This window comes from Mytilus galloprovincialis, chromosome 7 (assembly GCF_965363235.1).
Source record: "Mytilus galloprovincialis chromosome 7, xbMytGall1.hap1.1, whole genome shotgun sequence".
Classification (NCBI taxonomy): domain Eukaryota; kingdom Metazoa; phylum Mollusca; class Bivalvia; order Mytilida; family Mytilidae; genus Mytilus; species Mytilus galloprovincialis.
In genome coordinates, this window is record NC_134844.1 from 80,438,050 (window position 1) to 80,465,230 (window position 27,181).

Consider the following 27,181-nt stretch of genomic DNA (forward strand, 5'->3'; position numbering starts at 1 on the left):
TTTGTAAACAAACCGGCTCCTCGTGTAAAACGTGTCTGAATTATACATTCAAAGTGCAATCAATCTTTCAATCACTATTTTATGTTATTTTTGTGTCTGTTTTTAGGTTGCATTAGTCAAAATAATTATGATGTCTGGCAAGGCTATTTCAATTTTTTTTTTCAGGAAGGCGTACTAGAAAAAAAAAAATAGCCTTGCCAGATGCATAATTATTTGGACTAGGTTTGGGTATCAGCTGATCAGTAGTCGAAGTAAATTAGACATAGTGCCTGTTCGGAGTTATGATTTTTCATATAGAATTAAAAGGCAAGTCTTAATAAGTCATTATTAAGAGGGGGGATCCGATCTGAGATTTGCAGGTTTTCTTTGTAAAGATACCTTAAAATATCACCAACTCTGACTGAGTACACAATTTGATTCATTTTAGCTCATTAGCTGGGCTCACTCGCTAAAAATTTTCATTTCGGTCACTGGCAAATATTTCATGATTATTATGTATAGAAAAGCCTATAATCAATACATGTGTGTGAGGAGTATAGTTATGAAGCTTGCTTTCGTCTGTAAAAAATGCCATAGGCCAAGTTAGGGAGGTGAAAAATCCAGTAAAAAAAATATAACAGAACGATAAACAGATAATCAGGTTTTCTTCGCATAGATCCCTTAAAATACCCCCCACTGAGTACACAATTTGATTCACATTAGCTCATTAGCTGCACTCACTCGCCATTATGTTCATTGCGGCTCATTGGCTTGTATGTAGAAAGCTGATAACATGTACATACATGAGGGTGGTTGAGCCCTTTACTGTCGGGCGTCAAATGGTCATTCTCGGCTACCTTTAGCTTCAAATTGGTTAAAATTCAACTGTGATTAGTCAAAATATCCTTAAGGTGATTAATGTCAGATGTCTCAAATAATTATCATTACTGTTATTTTGGGAAAACAAATAGCGTGATTCGTCAAATTCAGCTGATGTTTTTACCGTCTGAAAAAAAGTGTACATTGTATCGTCATGTCTAAAAATTACTGTTGACTTCATTTTGCATGAATACCCAGTGGCGGATCCAGGGGGGGGGGGGGGGTTCCGGGGGTGCGCACCCCCCTTTATTTTTGCCGATCAATGCATTTGTATCGGGACATATGTTTAGCACCCCCCTGCACCCCCCCTTTGCCCTGGGTTAGCACCCCCCTTTCGAAAATTCCTGCATCCGCCCCTGATACCTCAATAACATACCCCAAATTTTACCCTCATACATGTACATGTATAGACTCAAGAATGCATTCTTAATAGCACAATAACCGATGAGAAGAGGATACGTATGTCAACCAAAATTTTGCAGCCACGTCAAAATGTGTGAGGACACCCTATCAAGCTTGCGTTTATGTTGTGTTAAAACTGTTTTAGGAAGCTGAAATATACCAACAATAGAACAAAAAATAGATATTAATCGATAATGTAAACTATCAATGGGTTGAAAAGCCAATGATCTACATACATGTATATATATACATAAATATGTCAACCATAAAATACAACTGATTATCTTTACACCACAACTATTGGAAAAAACCTTTATGTCTATATAACTTATCTCATTCTTGTCCATTCAACTGACAGAATCGGTGTAAATTTCATGAATTCTTTAATAACATGTATCATCATGGACTATTCTTTAAACATTTATTCCCTCATTTCAAAACCGAAGCTTGAATGTAGTGTCTATCCTTGCCCCAACTGTTCAGAGTTCGACCTCTGCGGTCGTATAAAGCTGCCCCCTGCGGATCAACTGGTTGTAACATGTACAGCAATCAAACATCAACCCACACCAAATTGAATGTAATTGAAAGACATCTAGAGGTCAATATACAGTCTCGAATAGAAGACAAAAAAGGAAAAATATAGTGAATTTTAGAGAATTTATATTATTACATGTACGTGCATTTGAAATATTAAAGATATATTGTTTCAATTTTTTTAGTTTTAGATTCCACCTAGCTACCATTTAAGAAAACTGGGATTCCAATGCTAAATAAAATTGAGAATGGAAATGGTGAATGTGTCAAAGAGACAACAACCCCACCAAATAAAAAACAACAGCAGAGGGTCACCAACAGGTCTTCAATGTAGCGAGAAATTCCCGCACCCGGAGGCGTCCTTCAGCTGGCCCCTAAACAAATATATACTAGTCCAGTGATAATGAACGCCATACTAATTTGATATTTGATTTTCATTGGTTGTAGATAATTATGGCATCTTATTTTATCATGAAGTCAGATTTGAAAATGTCTTGGGGAATGAAGATGTAGTGAAGACCAAATGACAGTTTTAGTCTTATATATGTACTTTAAAATTTTAGTCTTACATGTATATAATTATGTGTACATATATTACTGATTAAGTGGCAATGGTAAATAGACACTGACAAGTCTAAGATAACACTTTATAGTTTTGAATGTTTCTTCATCAGATGATTAAAATTAGGAGGAGGTGTGTTCTTATTTCTAACAGAGGGGCACTCAACCTATATCAATATGTGCATGAAGCAAATTGATAGTTGCTAGATCCTGAATGATTATACCACAATAAAGTTTTAACCTCTGCATATATACTAAAAGTACGATAAAAAAAAATCATGTCTTTTTCAGGACTTCTGAATCCAACCATGAAGTATGGAATGTTATTGAGATATGGTTTTGATAGATGGATGTTCATGAAGGACCTATAGTACAAAGTATATCACTGGATTTAGCTCTTTGTCTAAGTGTATTATTAAAGTACTTTGCTTTGAGCTCAGTTCATTGTTATGCAATTCATTCTTTGTGAAATAAAGATTTGACAGACAACTCTCATGTACAAGGATTTGTCAAAGTAGTATCACCTCTATGTACAATGTAAGTATTAGGGAGATAAAAGCATCCTATTTCGATTTGAACCAAACATATGTCCATTGACCAAATTAAAAAAAAAATTTACCCGACATTGCTACTCCCGCTACTAGCAATATGATGCTAGCAGAGATGGGTCCGATTACTTTCAATGTAATTGATTAAATTACAATTACTTTGTCATTTGTACGATTAAATTAAATTAAATTAATGATTACATCATTTCTGAAAGTATCTGATTAAATTAATGATTACATTGGCAAAGTAATCATGATTACATCTGATTACAATGAATTTAAAAACAAAACATTTTGAATGATGTGAATGAATTAACGTTCAATATATATATAACTATAGCATTTTTGAGAAAGTATTTTATTTGGTTCAATTATAAAATGATAACTTCAAATTAAACTTCACATCTATTTAACTAAATACCAAATTTCACTACATATATATACATTACACTTTATCACCAATGATCTCTGAATTATTTTGAATAAAATCTAATAAAGATATATCATAATCAAGAGTTTTTTTGTTTGTCTTCTGACCTCTTTCATAATTTATATGTATTCCAAGTTTCAGTTTATGGAAGTTTAAATATGGATGAAAACTTCTTTTTTATATTACCAGTTAAAACTATCCTTGTTTTCAAAATTCCAATAGGGAACATATCTTTTATAATTGTATAAATAAACCAATTGTTCAAGTTAAAACTATGTTAAACTTTAATAGAAATGTTTAATCAAATTGTAAACAATATGTAAGTACTAAAAATCATTGCATTTTACATGTCCACTCCAAATACATTTTTAAAAATTTTGAACAACATATTTGTCCAACTTTTAATATAGTTTGTGCTAATTAGATAAATTTTCATGTCTGATTTATCTTTTATCATATATATTTCCCTACAGCTATACTCTTTTGGTAATTGCAATAAAAACAAACCTTAATTAGTCTCCTACCTGTCAATTCAAAGTTGACAAAAATCACAAAAATTAACAAAAGATTATAATTCAGGGTTAAAGAAAAGTATTACTTGAATATATAACATTTATTATCAAATATTAATATGAAGATCATTATAAAACGATGAATATACATGTATGTACATAATCTTTTACTAAGATAAAAGGTATATAATTGTATTATATATCTCTGCTTAGGCTAATGATGACTTTTCAATACTGTAACAGTTTATTTTTTACTGAAGTAGACATGCTTAAAGTAACCAAACCATTTTAGTATGTTAAAAATTTATCAAATATGAATAACAAAGAGGTTCATTTTATGACCAAAAACACAATTTTAGATTTTTTTCATTGTAATCAGAATGTAATCAAAAAGTAATCATGATTACAAGGTGTTTTGAGAAGTAATTGATTAAATTAAATTACATGTAATCAGATTTTTGGCTGATTAATGATTACACTGATTACTTGAAAAATTGTAATCAAGTACAGCTGATTAACGATTACAATTACAATTACCCCAAGTCTGGATGCTAGATTGTTTTAATACATCTGTACTGCCTACTGATGACTCGGTCCTGAGTGTAAATGGTCCTTCAAATATGTTAAAAAATATTATAAGGCCTATCTAGCCTAATTGATTTCATCATACATGTTCAACATTTTTCATTCATTTGTGTGAATTAACATTGTTACAGTAAATGTTAATTACTACACTTTCATACAAACAAATTCTGTATTGGTACATGTATCACTTATATTTGTATCCATATAACCAAAAAAAAATGAATAGGAATAATTTTGCAATACCTTTTGAATACTAAAACTTTTTAGATATTTAAACATATTAAGACTTATTAAGTAGATGTTGATAATATCCACTTGACATGCTTGAAATTCTATCAGATTACTCTTGGAGCAGTTATGAGTCTTTGAAGCATCATCACAAAGATTCTTTTGGTGAAATCATTTTCATATTGGTCAAAATGTTACTTTGCTTCGACCAGGTTTGGAGGAGATATAATAAAAAATTGATAAAAATCAGCACAGAATTTTACTTCCTTGCTCATCTAGCCCCAAGCAACATGTCAGGCATTGTCATTTGATACTAAATACCAATAAATGTATTCTAATCTGAGGAACAATTTGACATTTTAACAAAAAAAATTACAAATGACTGACGATCCACCACAAAGTAATATTAAATAGAACCATACAAATAGTAAGCAAAAACATATAAAATGATTGGTATGATTGACAATGACTGAATGAGAAAATTCTCCACAAGAGACCAAATCGACACAGAAATTAACAACTACAGGTCACCGTACGGCCATCAACAATGAGTAAAGCCAATACCGCATAATCAGCTATATAAAAAGGCCCGGAAATGACAAATGTAAAACAATTCAAACAAGAAAAATAATGGCATTATTTATGTTAAAAAAATAAACAAAAAACGAATATGTAACACATAAACAAACGACAACCACTGAATTACAGGCTCCTTATATCATGTTCTCAAATCTAGATATCATCTCCCATTTAGAAAAAATAAGAAAACGATTATGTGTTGCTCTCCTAGCTACAAAATGTATCCAAAATCAAAGATGTAGAACATATTCTATCATAACCATTTGGTAACTAATGCAATTACTGTTTCCTCCATGCCTCATAAAAAAGGATATTAAATAAATAACACTCCAAATGCTCAGATTGGTTGTCATTGTGCAACACAGTTAATAACACCATATGAAAAACATAGAACTCCTTTTGTCATACAGTAAAACACTGTCAAACATCCAAATATACTATCCACACGTATCTGTGTCCACACTTGTATATTGAGAAAAAGTTAAAACTCATTTGTGTAAATTGCCAAACTGCCAAAATATATATATATAGTTCTCACTGACTCAGACGTACTTATAAAATAATTATTTTCTGTGACTGTATCTTGCATTAATTTGTAGGATCCTTTACTTTAGATAATTGAGCAGATCTGTAACAATAACATCGCCATGTACTGTAGTACGACGCTAGATTAAAACTGACGTGGAAAGGCAATACACGGCCACCGAAAGCTTTATTATTGGGAAGCCCAGGTGGTCGTGTGGTCTAGCGGGACGGCTACAGTGCAGGCGATTTGGTGTCACGATATCTCATTAGCATGGGTTCGAATCCCGGCGAGGGAAGAAAAAAAAAACATCATCCCAACAATGTTAGAACTGTAAATTTGCTTTCGCAAATATTTTTTGTTCTTCCCTATATATGTGGATAATGTGTAATGTTTGTTACTTACTATTATTGATATATGTGATTTTTGTTACTTTCCATTATATATGTGCAATATAAAAAAATGTAGATTTGGTATGATTGCCAACAAATGTGTAACACGTCAACAAACAACAATCACTGAATTATAGGCTCCCAACTTGGGACAGGCGTCATACATAGACTGTGACGGGGCAATCTTTGTTACTTACCATTATATATGTGCAATTGTTGTTACTTACCATTATATATGTGCAATCTTTGTTACTTACCATTATATATGTGCAATCTTTGTTACTTACCATTATATGTGTGTAATCTTTGTTACTTACCATTATATATGTGCAATGTTTGTTACTTACCATTATATATGTACAAAGTTTGTTACTAACCATTATATGTGTGCAATCTTTGTTACTTACCATTATATATGTGCAATCTTTGTAGTATGTTGGTAATTTGTTGTCCTTGTCGTACTATTTCTGCTTGATACTGCTCACGTGTTTCGATCCAGTCAGTCTCCCTCTCCTCTAAGTACGCCTATCATAAATAAATACCATGCTTAAAATAACTTCTTATAATTAAATTAAAATGTATCGTTTTTTTTCGGTAATTCCATGTAAATTGTTGTTTGATGTCATAAAATGCGTTTTTTTTCAATATATTTTAAAATCGTAAATTTAAAAGTAACATTCTTAAATTTTTCAGTATTTTTATTTATCTCCGCTTTAATAATCTTATTAGCTTTTATAAGATTTATCAAAGTATAAAACATCTATTTGAAACTACGCTAGTCTAATAACATAACAACATCAGTGTTTCATTTTCTTATGATATAAACACAAGTAACATATTTGTCGCGTAATTTGCTACATATTTTAATTGTTGATAAGGATATTAGTGTTCACAGAGGTGTAAAACAAGGGGACAGTTTAAGTCCTACTTTGTTTAATTATTATATAAATGATTTACATTCAATTTTTGATGTAACTTGTAACCCTCCAGTTCTTGATATTTCAAGTATCCAAACTCTCAGCTATGCAGATGATTTAGTGTTATTGTCTGAGACACACCAGGGGCTCCAAAATGAGTTGGACAAACTAGATAAATATTGCACTATATGGCAGCTTAGTGTTAATACTAACATAAACAAGACTAAAATTCTTGTTTTTCAGAATATTTATAAACAATCCCCACCCCTCTTGTGCAATGATAAATTTTTTGACTGAAGTTAAGGACTTTAAATTTCTAGGGAATATTATAAACTACAGGGAGAGTTTTTCGAAAACTACTGAAGAGCTGTCTAAAAAAGGCATTATAAAAGTATTATTTTTATTGAGAAAATATATGTCAAATTTTAATTTGTTCCAACTTATTTGTCATGTAAATTATTTGATACTCTTATATGACCTATTTTGACATACAGCTCTGAAATTTGGTTTATGGATAATTTTCAGTCAGCTTTTAGGGCATCTAATAGAGTGGGGTGCTCATTTTCGCCATATCTTTCCATGTTTTCTGCAGTTTATGTTCAGGTCTTTATGTTTTTGAAGTATACTGATATTTCTATATGAAGACAACTTCATATGTTAAATATTTTTAGCTTGAAAACGTGTTTGTTTGAAAAAAAATCATCTGAAAAGTTGGATTAAAGGGTGCTTGAAATTTCCTGATGTTTTGTCATCTGACTTTTGACCCTAAATTTCAGTTCTTTACATCTTTAAAATGTCTGTTATTCATCTTTGATAAAATTGGTTTGATAGATATTGTTTAAAGTTGCAGTTATTTGGTTTTAAATAGATGTGCAAAAACGGCGAATATGTGTCCCCCTATGACTAAGAAATACTTCTTTCAAATCGTGTTTCTCATTCAGGAAATTGGCCTAAAATCGTTGTCTGTTTTTTGGTCCTTTGCAGTAAGTGCCGAAATTTTGTCTCAATTTAAAAAATAATCATATTTGTTATAAAAATTTAATTTACCGGCATATTTCTTCCATTTCAGCCATCCTTTGAAGTTTTTACACCCCAAAATCATAAAACGGCGAAATTGTGTCCCCGGCGAATATGTGCGCCCCACTCTAGAGCTATTGTAACTAATACTTTTTGTGATACTCTTGCATTAGCAGAAAAATATCCTTTTGAGAAGGTTTATTCCAAATTTTGTTAAGTAGTAATAGGACTGAAAAAGACAGTCACTAACATAGGTGCTAGATCAGAATTAGGTAGATTTTCTTCGGACTCTTATATAAAAACTCAAACACTCATGTGTTTTATAAAATAAAGTAAACTGTAATGATATTAATCCCCTGGTTAAAGAATCTCTACAAACAAACATAAATTTACATTCTGCAGGAATTTATTCTTCGTACTCATTTCCAGATTAAGTTTTAAAAGATCTATATGAAAATAAACAAAATAAATTACTCTTATATTAATGTACATTTTAAGCAATCAAAAAACGTGTTAAAATGTAAAATGAAAAAGTGTGTGTCAGAGGAATATGAAAAAACTACTTTAAATAAACTTTTAAAAATGAAGTCCTCATCCAAACTTTGTCTTTATGGGAAATTAAAAAATAATTGCCAGATTGTGGAATATTAAATTTTAATAATTTTATACATAGGGCAGTTACTCTCAAAATTTAGACTAAGTGGTCAATCCCTAGTACAGAAACATTCCAAGAGCACAAAGATAATGTAAAAAATGTGGAGTCTTAGATGACGAATTTCATTCCGTCTTTTAAGTTTTTTGAGAAAAAATTTGGTTGCTTATATAGGGAATCACTGAAGCGTGACGAGATCGGGTCCCTCTTAGGCAGCCAGTGGGCCCCACTTATGAAAATTTCTATATCCGCCACTGCTGAGGGAGTCGGACCCATGTCAGACAAGATTATGATTGTGTTGTTAACATATATTTATGATTGAACTCTTTAAATATGTTCTATTATTCTATATATTGTGTTTTTTACATTATATTGCATCGTGTTGTGTATAATTGTATTGCTTGACCCTTATGGGTGTAATTTTGCAATAAAGATATTATTGAGAAAAAAAAACCATGAAAATAAACGTTTTAAATCCAAATAATATACTTCAGACTATAGTCATAATAGTATACTGCATATATCAACACCCGAATTGTTAAAATCCAACAATCAAAGTCTTCAAAATATTTGTTTCAAAACATGTGACTTTATATGATTACTATGTCTATGCTCTTTTTTAAGTACCTTCATTTTTTGATGATCTGCATAAATTTTCTGGTAAGTCTTTTGCACCTCTGCTCCCCATTGATCCACCCTTTGCGCATGTCTGACAGATAAAGCACCAAGATGTACAATTTCTATTAAAAAACACACAATAAAGTATAAAAATAGTACATGTAACATAGATAAATTAAAATAAAAACTTAATGAATGGAACAAGAAATCAAATTGTTTTACCAGCTGAGATTTTAAGCACGAGCATTATAAAGTATCTCACTACGGTTAGTCTGCTTTTATCATTGGCTCGCCAAAAAGTTCATATTACTACTATGTTACTACTTTCCATACATATGTGACCTATAGTTGTTAATTTCTGACTCTGTGTCATTTTAGTCTCTTGTGGAGAGTTGTCTCATTGGCAATCATAGTGATACCACATCTTCTTTTTATATATATATAAAACAAGGTTTCACATTAACCACAAACCATATCTATAGACTATAGTATGCTATTTCCAGCTCTGTCAGACCTTTAAGGTTAATAAACATTTCGTATTCTACCTTAAAGGACACATGAATTCTTTTAATTTAAGATTTTATAAAGTTAACCCATTTAATATTGTCATTTTTTATGCAGATTGTACTGCATATTCGTTTGTAACCCTTAGCCTTGGCTAGTGAAAATGATCGTAATTCTGACCAGCTGTTCGTTTTACTGTCAATGATATTAACACATGTCTTTGCTTTTGAAATAAAGCGTTTCTGTGTCCCCGACATTACTGAGAGCTCTTGGGTTCTTAAGATATATTTTGTTTGACTAATTGCGGATCATGTAAAAATCATCATAAGGATCCTTAATAAGAGTTATGGTTCCGCAGCTTCCCGACATAATCTTTTATCTTTTATTCATAAGTTAACGATTCGTGCACAACATACAGACATAGTCCGCCAGTAAAGTCAATTGTTCACCTACCACTAACTTCACAGATAAATTTCTCAAATCTGTCATGTAAAACTTGTAATATTTCAGTAACAATCAAAGCTTTTTCTTGCATTTTCTGGGGTTCTTTTTCAGCAGTAGAAAAATTTTCATCTCTGCTGCCAACTTCTTCAATCTGAGTATTTTCTATTTCTTGTGTTACTGTTGGATTTTTTTCATCTGGTTGACAAGGCTGTGCATCATCTACATTTTCCAATCTTTCTACTTTTGTTTCATCCGGCTGGAGACATTTTGCGTTTTCGTTAGTGACTTGTTCTTCGTCGATTTCTTTTTCTTTTGACATGTCAACCATATCTAAGATATGGAGTTTGAGCATTTCGAATGACTCTTCCACAGCCATGTCACAATATTCCAGAACATCAACCTTCAATTCAAATTCACGGAAAAAGTCAAATTTGTCCTCCTCTGGATCAATTTCTTCTTCAGATGATGATGATTCAAATTCCGCGCTTTCATCAAGTGCGTGGCGTCGATCACGGTCGCGCTTAATTTCTGGACTGCTTTTCTCGCTTTGAAAATTTGGAAAAAGTTCATCAGGAATTTCTTTCTTCATGATTTCGTGTCTTTTGAAAGCAATACTTTCGTCACTCACTGCTTTTCTCAAGGAACTTTTATCTAAATTTGAGGAATCTTCAGTATCGGATATTCTTTGGCTACTGCTGCAACTCACATTTGAGACATTGTGTCTGTTCAGATTCAGGTTTCCGTAGATTGCTTCCGTTGCACAAACTGATATGTCCCCTACTTCTTGATAGCGTGTCTGAGACACGGGTTTCCAAAATTCATCTCCCGCTTCTGGTACCTCTTCGTCAGAATCCATGAGAGCATGCTGAATAACATATCCTACCAAAGAATCTGTCTTTTTAGATGGAATGACGTCTTCTGACGAATCTGTGTCAAAGACATCCGCCATTGTTCAAAACGCAACGTATATGACGTCATTTGTAAATATTGATTATGACGTCACACGTTATTAAAATAAACGGGCACCTATGCACAAGGTGTATGTCAACATGAAAGTAGAGCTCTACGAAATCATGAATATGAAATACATGTTGAAATTATTATATAAAATACATATGTTATTAAATGTACCGGTTTATTTAGACTAGAACACACACCCTGACATGTCAAAGAGTGCATATTAAATGAATACAAGATTGAGGATCATAAAATTGATCAAAATTATTAAGCAAAAAATCAAGCATTTACCTTCCAATTTGAAAAATCTAAGTAAAAAGCGACATATATGTTATTTTCTGAAATCTCGGAAAAGTATAAAATTGATAACCATGGCAAAAGACACTGACCCTAAACTTAAATATAAAAAAGAAGATGTGGTATAATTGCAAATGAGATCCCAACTCTCCACAAGAGACCAAAATGACACAGACATTGACAACTATAGGTCACTGTGAAACAGCCACTATGTTCCGTCCGTTACTTTGTTCCGGGGGAACTTTTCAACTAGTTATTTCGTTCCGATGGAACTTTAACTAGTTGTTTTTACGAGTGCAGTCGATTTTGTGTATTAAATATCAATATAGGTGCAGTAGTCATAGGTTACTTATTGAATGTGGTAGATTTTATTGCATTGATAGATCAGAAAGATTATGTGATTTATGTTACAGAAATGTGTTAGGAAATGTATTTCATTAAAGAACCTTAGTGAGCACGCTCACATACCCAACATCCCCACATTGTCATTGGAGAAATTAAATAAGTATAAGAAAAAAATATTGTATAAGAAAAAAATATTGAATAATAATTTCCTGTCAATATACATAGTATGTCCTTATTATCTACAAAATTTCATGAAATTATGTTGTATGTTTTCAGAGGAGTTGAGATGACAAACTGTTGCAGAAGTATAAAGTAAATAAGTTCAAAGGGGCGTAACTCCTAGAAAAAAAATTGAATCGCAATTTCCCGTCGATATGCACAACTACATAGTATGTCCTTATTATCTGAAAAGGTTTCGTGAAATTCTGTTGTGTGGTTTGAGAGGAGTTGCGATGACAACCTGTTGCAGTACTACATTAAAGTAAATAAGTTCAAAGGGGCGTAACTCCTAGAAAAAAAATTGAATCGCAATTTCCCGTCGATATGCGACCATATGCACAACTACATAGTATGTCCTTATTATCTGAAAAGGTTTCGTGAAATTCTGTTTTGTGGTTTGAGAGGAGTTGCGATGACAAGAAACAGGACTGACGGACTGACGGACGGACTGACGGACGGACGGGTCAAAAACATTATACCCTTCGCAACTTCGTTGCGTGGGGTATAATTACATATATGATTGTACTTTCTTTAATGCTGAACGGCTGAAATTTTTGCCTGCAGATATTAGTAAAGTTTAAAATACTATGAGTTTCGATCTCTAATTTATTTCATATCGGTTGAGAATAAGATTCTCTTATTGGATTAAAAGGGGTCACATGACATTCATTATTCTTCAGTAATAAATTCCATCGGTCATTAACAGAAAAAAAACGGACCAGTAAACCGGTCGTTAACGAACTTTTACATGATAATGACCGGTGGGGCGTGGTTTCCGTCTGATAATGACCGTTGGGGCGTGGTTTTCGTCTGATAATGACCGCTGGGGCGTGATTTCTCTGTTAATGACCGGTTGGGCGTGGTTTCTCTGTTTAGAGAGATGTCCCGGGAGAGATGTACCTTTTATAAAACATGTTCCTGTTTTTAATATAATATTTAAGTTGTTGAATTGTTTATTATATGTTTTCGATAATTATAAAATTAAAGATAACTTGATTAAGTATTTATATACTGAAAAATTGCACTAAAATGAATGGCAGTATTACTACGACTGGTCTTCACTCTTTGCCATAGAAATCGTACAACTACTCGAGTTCACTGTTGGCATTTTGAATGTATGAGAATTTTCCAAAACATGGTTTCTCAATGAAATAAACATAATAGTTCTTGAAAAACTGGTCATTATCGTGATACATGGACTGCCCGTAGGACAGTGGTATTGACTGCGACAGCGATAATGACCTCGCCTTAGGCTCAGTCATTATCACTATTTTAGTCAATACCACTGTCCTGTGGGCAGTCCATATATCACGACAATATCCAGTTTTCAAGAACAATTATATAATTAATGAACAGCAAAGATGAATGTGTTCTGGTTGGCTAAGCCAAGTTTTGTAAAATTGTAATGTCAATTTACAAATTCTATTTACCTTCCCATTTATTCATGCATTTGTAAATATGTTTGTTCATGCATAATTTCTTATTTGTTATATTGTTGTACTATCATGCCTCATGTGAGGTCAGGCATTTAGTGAATTAAATGTTTCACTGTTTCAATGTTTCGAAGAAATCCTGAAAAAAGTAGCTAGTTGAAAAGTCTGGCGGAACAGAATAACAAGCTACATCGTTCTGAATATTCCATATTTCGTCCTTTTTGTAGAAAGAGGGGATAGAACGAGTATCAGTATATATAAGAGCAAATCATTAATTTACAAGAATACCCTTTGAGGTTTCTTTGGGGACAAATAGAAAAAAAGGTCATGAAACTTTATTTTTGGGGAAATAATGAAACTGTATTAGAAAAAATCTTTATTTTTGGGGAAATAATGAAACTGTATTTAAATTTTGATGTACTGAAGGGGAAGAACACCCCACCCCCCCAGCAAAATTTAAGTTTTATTTCATAGCTCCCATAAAACGGAATAAGTTGCATTATCATGCAAGTTTAGTATTCATAGTATCCTCAAGAGAGGGAAGAATACCCCCTCCTCATGTGGGTCTTTGCATCAATTCTCCAAATGGAACTTTGTGACTGGTTGGAACTTTTGGGCTAGTTTGTTAGTTCCGGTTTTGACTTATTTGCCAGTAGAAATATGTTCCGTTGGAACTTTTCAATTAGTCACTTTGTTCCGCTGGAACTTTTAAACCAAAGGAGAACAAAATAACTAGTTAATAAGTTCCTCCGGAACTTTTCGACTAGGTAGTTATTTCCGCCCGGACTTTCCAATGTCGGAACAAAAGAGCATTTACAACTGTACGGCCTTCAACAATGAGGAAAGCGCATACCACATAGTCAGATATGAAGGACCCCGAGATGACAAAGTAAAACAATTCAAACGAGAAAACCAAAGGCCTAAAGTGAAAGTTTACTTTTCTACATTGGTTAGAGGTATAGGGGGAGGGTTGAGATCTCACAAACATGTTTAACCCCGCCGCATTTTTGCGCCTGTCCCAAGTCAGGAGCCTCTGACCTTTGTTAGTCTTGTATTATTTTAATTTTAGTTTCTTGTGTACAATTTGGAAATTAGTATGGCGTTCATTATCACTGGGCTAGTATATATTTGTTTAGGGGCCAGCTGAAGGACGCCTCCGGATGCGGGAATTTCTCGCTACATTGAAGACCTGTTGGTGACCCTCTGCTGTTGTTTTTTATTTGGTCGGATTGTTGTCTCTTTGACACATTCCCCATTTCCATTCTCAATTTTATTCCAGTTTGAAAAATATTTAGAAAATATTTTTGAAAAAAATTCGCCCTTATTTTACTAAAAAAAGTAGTACATGAAGGTATATCTTTTTTTTTAATTACATATTTGAATTATAGCAGGTAAAACATAGCCTAAAATCTCATCGTCAGAAATAATCTGTTGGATATGCCTTTAATCTTTGCAATTTAGCATTTTCAGATGCAATAATGCTATCGGTAACAGAAAAGACAATCAAAGTACTGAAGTACTGAACATCGGAATACCGCAAGTTCTTGTGGATGGTGCAACAAGCACTTGTTTCAGAAAAAATCCCATGCCTATACATGAAAATGAGGTTAACGTACAGAAATAATTTTATATTCTTGGACAAGTATGAATTCATCCTCACCGTAATTACTATTATATTGTAGTGATACAAATCAGTATACTCTGGTTCAGTTATTGTTATATATTATATTAAAACTTGCATTTTACAGTTACGTGTATATATAAGTTTCATGCATTTGTATATCATTCTATTCTACTATATTAATAATAGTGCAGTGCAAGTGCATGGTGGAATCGTCACTCTTCTATAATAATTCGATTTTTCAAATAGAATGGTTTTGAGTGGGCATTGATATTTCTCCGCAAAACTGTTTAATCATCCATGCAGAGTTTTGACCGGTTACTTGAGATTGTAAATGTTCTTGAAATATTCTTCCGCATGCGTGTGCATGACTATTAATGATTTTTTACTTATATTATATACATATCTCTTATATGAACGCCTAAAAAAGTGTACACAACAACACCAAAAACAAAAAAAGGAAAAGAAATTATATGTAATATATATACATATAACAAAACTTTTTAATATTATTAATTTATCTTCTTTAAAAAAGGTATGTGATGAGTATTTATTGAAGAAATTAAGCGACAAGGAATGTTAGTTTGCACTTGATTGTGTCAACGTATTCATTATGTTTATAGATCGATTAAAAACCCAAAGCGAATATAACATGATGGAAATCTAGGCGATAGCAATACACCGGAATGCCCTCACGGTTATCCGCTATAAAAAGGTAATAGGATAGAACTTAGTATAGTGACATATATATATCGTTAACGTATGTTCCTGTTTCTAATAGGAAACCAAAATTCGAGGGATTTACTTGATTTTGATTTTTTTTGAAAGAGGCAAACATGCTGAACAACATGAATTGCTATCTTAGACTTGCATAACTGATGGTTATTTTTGTAACCTTCGGAAACCAATTTGTAGAGGTATTTTTCAGTACAACATGAAAAATTGGCAAATAATCTATTAATTCACAGAATGAACATACATAAATATATATATAGAGAGAGTTATTTTTTCTTAAAAACAATCTTATTGGCTACGAAAAACATGCACACATTTTATCGAAACCTTTTTCTAATAAATCTGAAGTTTATTTTAAACATGGTATAAGGAGAGAAAAAATATTGCACCACTTATCAGCAAAAATTTCAATATATTCATGAATGACATCATCCGGTCTGCATCTTTTTACATGTTGTTCTATAAGTACTGTTTGTCTAGATTTGCTTACGATTGAAAAGGTAATTTCATATCAATTTTGCTATTTCAAAATTCCGGCGATGTTTTTTTAAAGATCCAAGCGGGGGCATTATCTGCATCCCATGGACTCATTTCCCATTTATTATATGATTGATTGCCCTTAAATGACAAATTTTACTATTTATTTTATGTTTTGCCTACTATCTAATTGGAGTTATTGCCCTTTAATGCAGTGTGTCTTTCGCATTATCAACCCCCCATGCAGAGTTATCGGTCCCTTCTATCTCTCGTTCTCTGAATATGAGATTGTTGAATTCTCAATTGCATTGCAAAAAAAATAAATACAGAGAAGCAATTTTTAATCAATGTAACAAAATTTGATGCAGACATGAAGATTACTATTGTGAATTTTCATTTAAAAGAACATATTTATAAGATTTGAACATATAAATCTAAATAACTTTCAAGCGTAGATTTTTTTTTTATTTTTAAATTTGTTTAAATTGGCATTGTTAGGGGAGATAACTCTGAAATAGGGCATTTTCTGAAAGAGTCTAAAAGAACTTTTGCTCATTTTAATTTCAGCAGGAAAAACGCACCGTGACTTTATCTTATCTATTGATATTCTCAAAGCATTTTCTAAAAACCATCTTCTCGCATATTGTTTTCTGTCATATCATTTGATTTTGCTTCTGACCACATAATGCTGTTTTGCCACGTATATTATAGACTTGAATAGTTCATGAGAAAAATCTCTCTATTTTCTTTAGTTTTACCAAAAACACAACAGAGGATGAGAGGATAAAAAAGTCGCCATTTAACATTTCTGTTATAAAAGTTTCTAGCTATCGCTAATAGGTTTCAAGATGATTGGCAAAGATACCAAAGATTTATAAAATCATTAAGAGCAAAATCTCCAATAATGAGTCGACTACTATTTCGACCATTGTAAGTTCTTAAAATCTTATATTGCTGGTAATTTTTGCTTTTAAAAATTTCCATCTATTTATTATATATTTCAATATAAATTAGGCAAACATGAAAAGTGGTGAAATTCGTCATATAAGGGTGATAACTCATATACATGTATATAAGAAATCATTTGACCATTTAGACGTGAACGGACATTAGGTACAGCTCAGCATTCTAAACATGTTTTTCACATCAGGTTTTCGCTATTCATAATGGTTTTCAGTTGACAACACTTGCATTCCATCCCTATGTTTAAATTTTAGCCATTACGGCTATCTTGGTTGACTTGTATTCGGTAACATTTGGCCCAGTAGTTTCAGAGGAGAACATTTTTGTAAAAGAATACAAAGGCAAAGACTGACGACGGACACCTAAAAAGCCATCTTGGTATGGCAAAGTCAGATAAAAAAAACTCTCAAAGTATACCACCACTAAAGACTAAGACAGGTCTACAAGCAGAAAACGACTATTACAGCACAGAAATATTGAATGAATAATTCACTATAATTGTATCTTCTAAGTTTAGAAGAACCAACTAATATGTACCACTAAAGAAACCGTTATATACCCATAATTGAAAGACATAATAACTTACCCTGACCTATAATAAAATTGAGAACGGAAATGGGGAATGTGCCAAAGAGACAACAACCCGACCATAGAAAAAAACAACAGCAGAAGGTCATCAACAGGTCTTCAATGTAGCAAGAAATTCCCGCACCCGGAGGCGTCCTTCAGCTGGCCCCTAAACAAATATATACTAGTTCAGTGATAATGAACGCCAGACTAATTTCCAAATAGTACACAAGAAACTAAAATTAAAATAATACAAGACTAACAAAGGCCAGAGGCTCCTGACTTGGGACAGGCGCAAAAATGCGGCGGGGTTAAACATGTTTGTGAGATCTCAACCCTCCCCCTATACCTCTAGCCAATGTAGAAAACTAATCGCAAAACAATACGCACATTAAAATTCAGTTCAAGAGAAATCCGAGTCTGATGTCAGAAGATGTAACCAAAGAAAATAAACAAAAAATGACAATAATACATAAGTAACAACAGACTACTAGCAGTTATCTGACATGCCAGCTCCAGACTTCTTTTATAAATTGTGACTTGAATGGAGAGTTGTCTCATTGGCACTCATACCACATCTTCCTATATCCAATTAAGTAGGGGCGAGAAAAAATAGAATACACGGACTCAATTCAACAAAAGTATGAGAGCCAGAAGAAATAAGCCATAGAATATCTAAAAAAAAATATAATGAATTAGTTGCTATTATATGATTATTCACCAATTTTTCAACAAACATCAATACCAGCTTAATACCCGATGAATGGACAACAGCAGATATTTGTGCATTTGTGCTAAGCATCTCAAACATGCATTCTCTGCAAGATGCTCTAATATATAGTATGCTCCAACATAATGCGTAACTTAGATTATTATAATATCATCAATACTATTGGTAAATAACACAGTTGCAACTATATGTACTGTCCTCAATGATTGCGCCCAAAAATATCGATAAGGACACGTTACAGATATATCCAGCCATTTTCAAAAAAGTAGAGGGGAAGTCCCAACCAAGGAGAAAAGGGTGGATGGGGGTCCAACTTTATGTCCCCATTCAAATGCATTGGTCGTCAGAAAAAAATGGTTCCAACACCCCGGAACTCGCCCCTGTATCCGCCACTGTTTATGTCACATTTTGAAAAACCCCATATAAACTATTTTAATCGAATTTAAACAGTTACAGGAAACCAGGTAAAACACAATATTGGATTTACTCATTCCTATGCTTTTGCAAGCAAAGAGTCATGGTAAATTGGACAACATCAAACAGGTCCACCAGGCCGTTGATGCTGTGGTATGGCAAGGAACTGTTCAGGGTAAGGTGTTATTTAGTAAATGACATCAATTGTTTATAATCTGGTGTTTGGCGATCAGATAAGTTATGTAAAGTATAGTATCATTTTCGTCATAGAAAAACCAACAGAGAATGAATTTTCAGTTGTCTTGGCATAGGACCAAAATCTTTAAAAATTTCCAATATAAATAAGATTAACTTTCAAATTTCAACATTTCTTTAGTAGAATGAATATAAATTCATGTCTATGTTAACGGGAGTCACATGTTGAGCTAGATCTGCTTACCCTTCCGGATCAACTGAGATCAACCCCAGTTTTTGGTCAGGTTCGTGTTGCTCAGACTTTAGTTTTACATGTTGTGTTTTGTAAACTATTGTTTGTCTGATTGTCTTTTTTTCTTCTTTTTTTGGTGATGGCGTTGTCAGTTAATTATCGACTTGTGAGTATGAATCCTTTGGAATCTTAATTTCGCCTATCTTTTAATGTTTTCAACTATAGAAAAACAGCATACTGAGACTATTTTCAATTGTAATATTATAAAATAAAATGTACGGCTACTAAGGATTGGATTTTCAGAGAAGAAATAAGCGGCTTGATATTTAAAGCAGTGTGTACAATTTGATTTTAAAAATCCTAATATAAGACGACGGCTAACTTGATAAGGGCACTGTGCAAATCGTTAACCATGTAGGCTACTAATTTTCCGCCACTCGTTTCACATCAATTCGTATTTATTGATAGTAAATCTAGGAGATGTAATGCTTTAATACCTTAATACTTAACATCGTACATCAGTATTGTAATCGGTGAAAAAAGGCTTAGTATAGTGAGTGATTTCATCAGTGTTTACATTAAAATAAAGGGTATACAAAATATGTCCAGTTCCCGGGTTTCCTTATCGGTTGTTGTCAATATTCCTCTTTCCCATTAGGTTTCTTTTTCGTTTTCTTTTCATTTTACAAGACAAAATACAACGTAAGTCACAAATACACACCAATCATGATTCAAAGCAATTAAAGAAGAATCAAAGAAAAAACATTGAAAAGCATTTCCCCAGCCTATCTAGGATCGAGTTGAATGTCCATCTTTTTAGGCCGGGTGTAGATTGGTTTTGTGTTGCTGGGTTACTATCTTATTGACATTTATCCAACATGTGTTTAAGATAAGAAAAGTCTAACAGACTATAATGAATCGCATGAACGACGTTCGCATGACCTTATCAAATATTTAAAAACAAAAACATAGTCTCATCATCTCCTGCTAATTATTTTAATACGTTATGCTTTTAAATCTTTTATTTTCAATTTATTCCTCTTTTTTTCTTTCTTGTAAACATGTGTTATACTACATAAAACATGCCTATATATATATGTAGATAAAATTACCCAAAATAAAAGATGTTAATTCTTTCTGTGTCCGTTTCCGTTCCGTATTCCGTTCCGTTTTCCGTTTCCATCGTTTAGCAACACCCATGAATTCCACACCCTTATTGTAAAAAAAACTTCAATATCCAGCAGACTATATCCCAGGTCTTTCTGACAACCAATGACAAACACTTTGGAGCGTTAATTAAGGAGGGTTTCCAAGGATCTAATTGCTCGTAGGCTGTATTTACCCTCAATACTTGATCAAATATTCCACAGAAGGGATATTTTAATGATAGGGAGAAATAAAGCAACAAACGTCCAGCAGGACCGATGCATTTGTCTTAAACATCTCTGATATTGATTCCGCGTGGCTTTCTTATTAGCACTAGTGGTGTTCATGGTTAAACATTTGGAGCTATATCAGTTTGCGTGAAAATTATTAAAAAGCACGGCGACCTTTCCTTGGTGATATTTTAATGGCCGTCCGGCTTACGAAGATTAACCAACAACCTTCATATGTGTACCAAAAGCCGTCAGCGATGGTCACACAGACAATTTTTTACCTTCGTGGACCAAAGTATGGCTTTTTGCGGAATTCCATAAAACATCTATTGTTGCCACTACCATGTGCTGTAGAGATTTCGTAACACATGACAGAATAAAATTGAGAATGGAAATGGGGAATGTGTCAAAGAGACAACAACCCGACCCTAGAACAGACAACAGCAGAAGGTCACCAATAGGTCTTCAATGCAGCGAGAAATTCCCGCACCCGGAGGCGTCCTTCAGCTGGCCATTCTTTGTTGGGACTCTATACTTTTACACGAGAAGGAGTTTAGTATGACGTTCATTATCACTGAACTAGTATATATATTTATTAAGGGGTTAGCTGAAGGACGCCTATGGGTGCGTTGCGTGGAAGACCTATTGGTGACCTTCTGTTGTTGTCTGTTCTATGGTCGGGTTGTTGTCTCTTTGACACATTCCCCATTTCCATTCTCAATTTTATATATTACACGAGAAGGCCAAATTTTGTGTGTTGCTTCTCTCCCTTCCACAATAAATTAATCATCGTGATCGTGCCCCTGTGTCCTATATACTGGTACTATGCATAGTCGCATTTGTCATCAAAATATATCATGGATATATTTTTAGTACCGGACTCCCTGTTAGAATAAAGCTGTGTTATGCGCTTTGGAAAAATTTGAAGAGATTGACAAACTTAACCTCTCAGATTTTTAAAAGATAGCCATTTTTGTAAAAAGAGGGAAAACCTGACAACTTCAATCGAATCATAAAAGGAAATTACACATTAAGAACTATTTCAGCAACCAAAGTGCATTGTCTGGACTAAAAAACAACAACTTTATAATACGTAACAACTGAATCAGTTGAGAACGTTTTAGGAAGCCTTAAATTTCTTGAAAACCTTTCTTCTGCTGATAGAGATGCCATGTAGTACTTGAGAAAATACACCAAAGAAATGGTCCAGGTCAAATAAAAAATGTCTCTAAGCTTTTATATGTACAGCGTCTGGCCTAATATTAAAAGAACAGGGAGATATTCCATTTAGTTTGTTTCAAAAGATGGTCTGGACAAGTTGTGATTGGCCTAATATAAGTAACTGCGGGTATTCACATATCTGTTCTGAGTGTCTTTTTGCTGTCTGGATGTATATGTACACTTTGTCATTTCGGGACTTTTTATAGCTGACTATGCGGTATAATTTTACCCACTGTTTAAGGCCCATACGGTGATCTAAATCAATCGGCAATCATATCACATGTTCTTATGTAAAGCAAAATATTGTCCTATGAAATATTGTACCACAAGACATTATTTCATAACTATGTAGCATGAAATATTGTGCTCGTTTATGGAAAAATGTCCAGAGAAGGACAAATTTTCATAGCGAAATTTTGTCTGTTTAAAGACAATATTGAATGTTATGGAATTTTGTCTTGTTAAAGGGAGGTGTTATATTTTGTGTGAATTGAGGCAATATTTCACAGATAAATACAATGAAATTATGTCCTATTAAAGGAAGGTTATATTTTGGTTATATTTTGTGGGTATTGAGACAATATTTCATAGACAGATTGTCATGGAATTTTGTCTCATGAAGGGGAGGTTATCAACATATATTCATGTTAGAGAGGGTATATAGGATTGTTTTCCTGCGACATGTACCTGTGTATATATTTACAAAATAAGTAATTGTCAGTTCATTACTTATGTTTGTACAGTATACTGTAATAAAATGAAACATACGTTAGACAATTCTTTAATCTATAATACATGTAAACCATTTGTAATGTATCTATATGCAAATTTGAAACTCACTATTAGTAATAATATAAATTCCTCAATTGCTATTCAAAACAATTTCAGTTATAAATCTAAAAATTACATGCTGTATGCTTGTGTACTATTTCTAATTGTGTAATAATTTGATTAAAACGTATTTTCAAAGCCAGTATCTCATAGTGTAGTATTGTCATGAACAAAATTTCATAGTGAAATATTGTCCAGAAGGAGGTGACAAAATTTCATGGACAAGGACACTATTTCATAATGAAATATTGTCAGGGACAATATTTTATTATGAAATACTGTCAGTGGACAATATTCTATATGAAATTTTGTCCGAAAGACAATATTTCATGGGGGACAATATTTTATGTTACATTTATTTTATACGGTCAAAAAATCCTGTCCGACCTACATGTGCACCTTACATATATTATATATTTCCTAACTTATAATAAGTGCGAAATTCACATGAAAAAAAAATCCTATGTTTTATTTTTTCAAGCATTCGCTGAACCATGAAAATGAGGTCAAGGACAATGTATGATGGTCTAAGATCTGAAAATAAGGTATCTGCATTAGAGGTATAAAGCATTCAGGTATTCTACTTTCTGAAATATATGAAAATAGGTTACACCACCGCCGCCGCTGGGTTGTACCTTTAAGATTGTATTTGGACCTCTCAAGTCGACTTAAATGGATTTTTTCCCCCATTTTTGTCAGCTGTTTTTATATTTAAATTTTTTTTTTGTAATACTGCATTTAGAAATTCCTGTTTACAAAAATATGGTACACATACCGTGTTTGGTGTGCTTGGATTGATTTCCTTTACATCGAAAAATAAAACAAAATAATCATTGATATTATGTTTATAGTCCTAAATATAAAGCTTTATAACAAATGTCAAATAAACTTAACATTAACCGAGAAAACTAAAAATTGACCAATAAACCATGAAATGAGGTCAATGTTAGGTGAATTATACCAGGCAGCCATGTACAGCTAAAATGTCTTCCATACAACAATATATAGTTGACCTATTGCTTATTATTATGTTGTTATTGTCAAGGAGACAATGTAATATCTATAAAGTTCCAACAAACCTAAATGACGATTTTGATACAAACATGGTCGGAAATTAATAATATAACAAATATAGCAGCCACTGTATGAGGTCAATACAGGATATATCGACCCAAAGAAGTATATCGACCTCGGACTTCGTCCTCAGTCAATATACTTCTTTCAGGTCAATATATCCTTGTATCGACCTCATACAAAGGCTATATTTGTATAATAATACATGATTGTCACACATAATTGGATGATACGTCGGAGGAACATTCTATTCTTTAATTTATGCTATTATTTCATTGGCTGCTCGATACATACAGAAGCTTTACAGGAATGTTCCATTATATTGATCGTGCTCATCGAGCAAACCCTTTCTCGGTTTTTTTTTACGTAAAACATATCATTGCATTAGTACTGTTACTTTATGAACAAATAATTTTCCACTTCTTAAATTATATTTGATCACTTTTACACTAAAGAATTATACGTTTATAAATACTTGTTAGAAGTATCGATTTTTTTTTCAAATATAATATATCTACCCTACATAATTGGACGATACGTACATTCCATTTTGATGCTATTATTTCATTGGCTGCTCGATACATATAAAAACTTCTCAGGAAGGTTCCATTGCATTTGTCATGCTCATCAAGCGACCCTTTCTCGGCTTTAGTGTACTCGCCTTTAATTGGTTGGTTAAGCTATACCAATAGTGGTTTATAGTGATCATTAGGTCTCTGTGATATGATAACATAGGGTAGTCTTCTCCCTTCTATCTTCTTGAAAACTGCTCTAGTTTAACATGTTTAAATAACTGGTGTGTTTTTCCCTCCATAACTGTTATAGTATATTAGGCATCGCGCAATACCGGCCGTCCTTATTTGTCTGGTCCTGCTAATCGCTTTCGGTGTAGAATTCTTGAAAGTGTTTTTTTTATCAGGAATGTTTAGGACAAAATGTTCAATTTGAAAATATGTTCTGATCAACTTCATGTAGTATTAAAAGAAGTAAAGTTTTACTAAACATATTCACTCGACTAGTACATATTTTTTGTTTATGGGTCAGTCTCCGGGTAGAGGATTTCGAACAGTGTTGAAGACCCGTTGGTCGGGACCTCGGCTGTTTTCTGCTCTTTAGACGGAATGTTGTCTATTTGATACATTATCAATTTCCATTCTCAATTTTATTAAAAAAATATATGCCTTTTTATAACATTAACTGTATTGAAAAAGGCTTTGTAAGATCACATATTTTAGGCCGATTTTTTTTTTTTATCAAATTTTTACGCAATGCTTATAACAGCGAAAGAATTATGGCACTCTGAAGTATGGATTATATGGTAATTACAATGTTAGTTCTAAAGACTACATTTCTCTTCTTTTTTTTTTTTTATTAAAGCCATAAGAAACCTCAAATCAAAAAAAATAATGCATATGTTTTTTTATAACTCAATGGATAGTTTTCATTATAAAACTTATGTACATTTACTTTTTTCTGAAGAAAATTCTTTAATTTATTCATATTTAGAAGAAGTTTACTTTATTTTAATTGCTTTCATTATAATAAATAATATAATTATATATTATATCTTGAAAAAAATCAGAACTGTTCACTCATGATATTTCACATATTTATATAATCCATTCTCACCAAGTAAACTCAACCTTATATTAGATTTAAATGTGAAAAAGCTTAACAATTTTTCGTTTCTTGTGTCATTTTTTATTTAAATTTCAAACACGCCTCATGACAAAGTTGTGCTAAACATTCGCAATCTTTAAATGAATTATGAATGCATGTTTGAGTTGAATGTTATCTATATAGACTCAATACATGTATAATCGTGTTTAACAACGACGAAAGAGTTGTGTGCCCTTTAGAATGATGGGCGTGACAATTTTCGGAGTACAAAATACTGAAAACGTAAAAAAATAGAAGCTGCTATGGAGATATGTGATATATGATTTTAATCGATATCAAACATACTTTATTCTCTTATGAAGAAAGCCAAAGAAAAGTAACACTTTATTTATTTTCTCAGCTATTGTTACCAGGCAGAAGCTAGCGAACAATAGCTAGCGAACAATAAGCCAGCGAACAATAAGGCGATATATCGAGAAACCAAAAAACCGAATAAGACAACAACGGCCGTTAAATAAAAAAATATTCAAAAAGGCAGAAAATCAGTTAAAATATAGCAATTTTAACTCAATTTTGCAATTTTAACAAGTCGCATAACTTTTTAGGCTAATATTCAGTACCACAATAACTCTGCACCTATCAACGAATTATTTGTAGATGTAGGGCCACCAATGTACCCACTTCAGTTTAGAACGTATGTAAAAGTAGTCCTACCCTGTATATTATAGCACCTTTTATGTCATTGTTTAATTTAGAACTCAAAATTTGAAAAAAAAGTCAAAAAATTAGGGGGGTCGGCCTATTCCAGGGCTTCTAGAGAAAAATAATGAGGGGTGTCACGGGGAATGACTATATAGGTCTTGTAGAGGAGAAACAGGCGCTTCTTTTGCGCTAGGTATCGAAGGGCGCTATGTTCAAAAATCTGAAACTAGAAATTTGAAAAAAATGTCAAAAAATTAGGGGGGTCGGCCTATTCTAGGACTTCTGGAGAAAAATAATGAGGGTGTCACGGGGTATGACTATACAGGTCTTGTAGAAGAAAAACAGGCGCTTCTTTTGCGCTAGGTATCGAAGGGCGCTATGTTCAAAAATCTGAAACTAGAGCTCAAAATTCGAAAAATTTGTCAAAAAAATTGGGGTAGGGTCGGCATATTCAAGGAGTTCTAGAGAAAATAATGGGGTGGTGTCACGGAATATGACTATATAGGTCTTGTAGAGGAGAAACAGGCGCTTCTTTTGCGCTAGGTATCGAAGGGCGCTATATTCAAAAATCTGAAACTAGAGCTCAAAATTCGAAAAATTTGTCAAAAAAATGGGGGTAGGGTCGGCCTATTCCAGGAGTTCTAGAGAAAAATAATGGGGGGTGTCACGGGGTATGACTATATAGGTCTTGTAAAAGAGAAACTGGAGCTTCTTTTGCGCTAGGTATCGAAGGCGCTATGTTCAAAAATCTGAAACTAGAGCTCAAAATTTGAAAAAAAGGTCAAAAAATTAGGGGGGTCGGCCTAGTCCAGGGCTTCTAGAGAAAAATAATGAGGGGTGTCACGGGGAATGACTATATAGGTCTTGT

The 27,181-nt window shown here is 32.9% G+C and overlaps 1 protein-coding gene across 1 annotated transcript in view; it reads right to left on the reverse strand.

The window, feature by feature from the left end:
• LOC143083770 (uncharacterized) overlaps positions 1-11,286 on the reverse strand; it is a 30,366-nt gene extending 19,080 nt beyond the window's left edge. The window contains exons 1-3 of the mRNA XM_076260083.1: positions 10,314-11,286; positions 9,366-9,478; positions 6,560-6,677 (exon numbers count right to left, since the gene is read on the reverse strand). Of these exons, the coding sequence (XP_076116198.1) occupies positions 6,560-6,677; positions 9,366-9,478; positions 10,314-11,253 (1,171 nt within the window). The 5' untranslated portion in view covers positions 11,254-11,286. The remainder of the gene's footprint in view (positions 1-6,559; positions 6,678-9,365; positions 9,479-10,313) is intronic.
• Between the last annotated feature and the right edge of the window lie 15,895 nt (positions 11,287-27,181).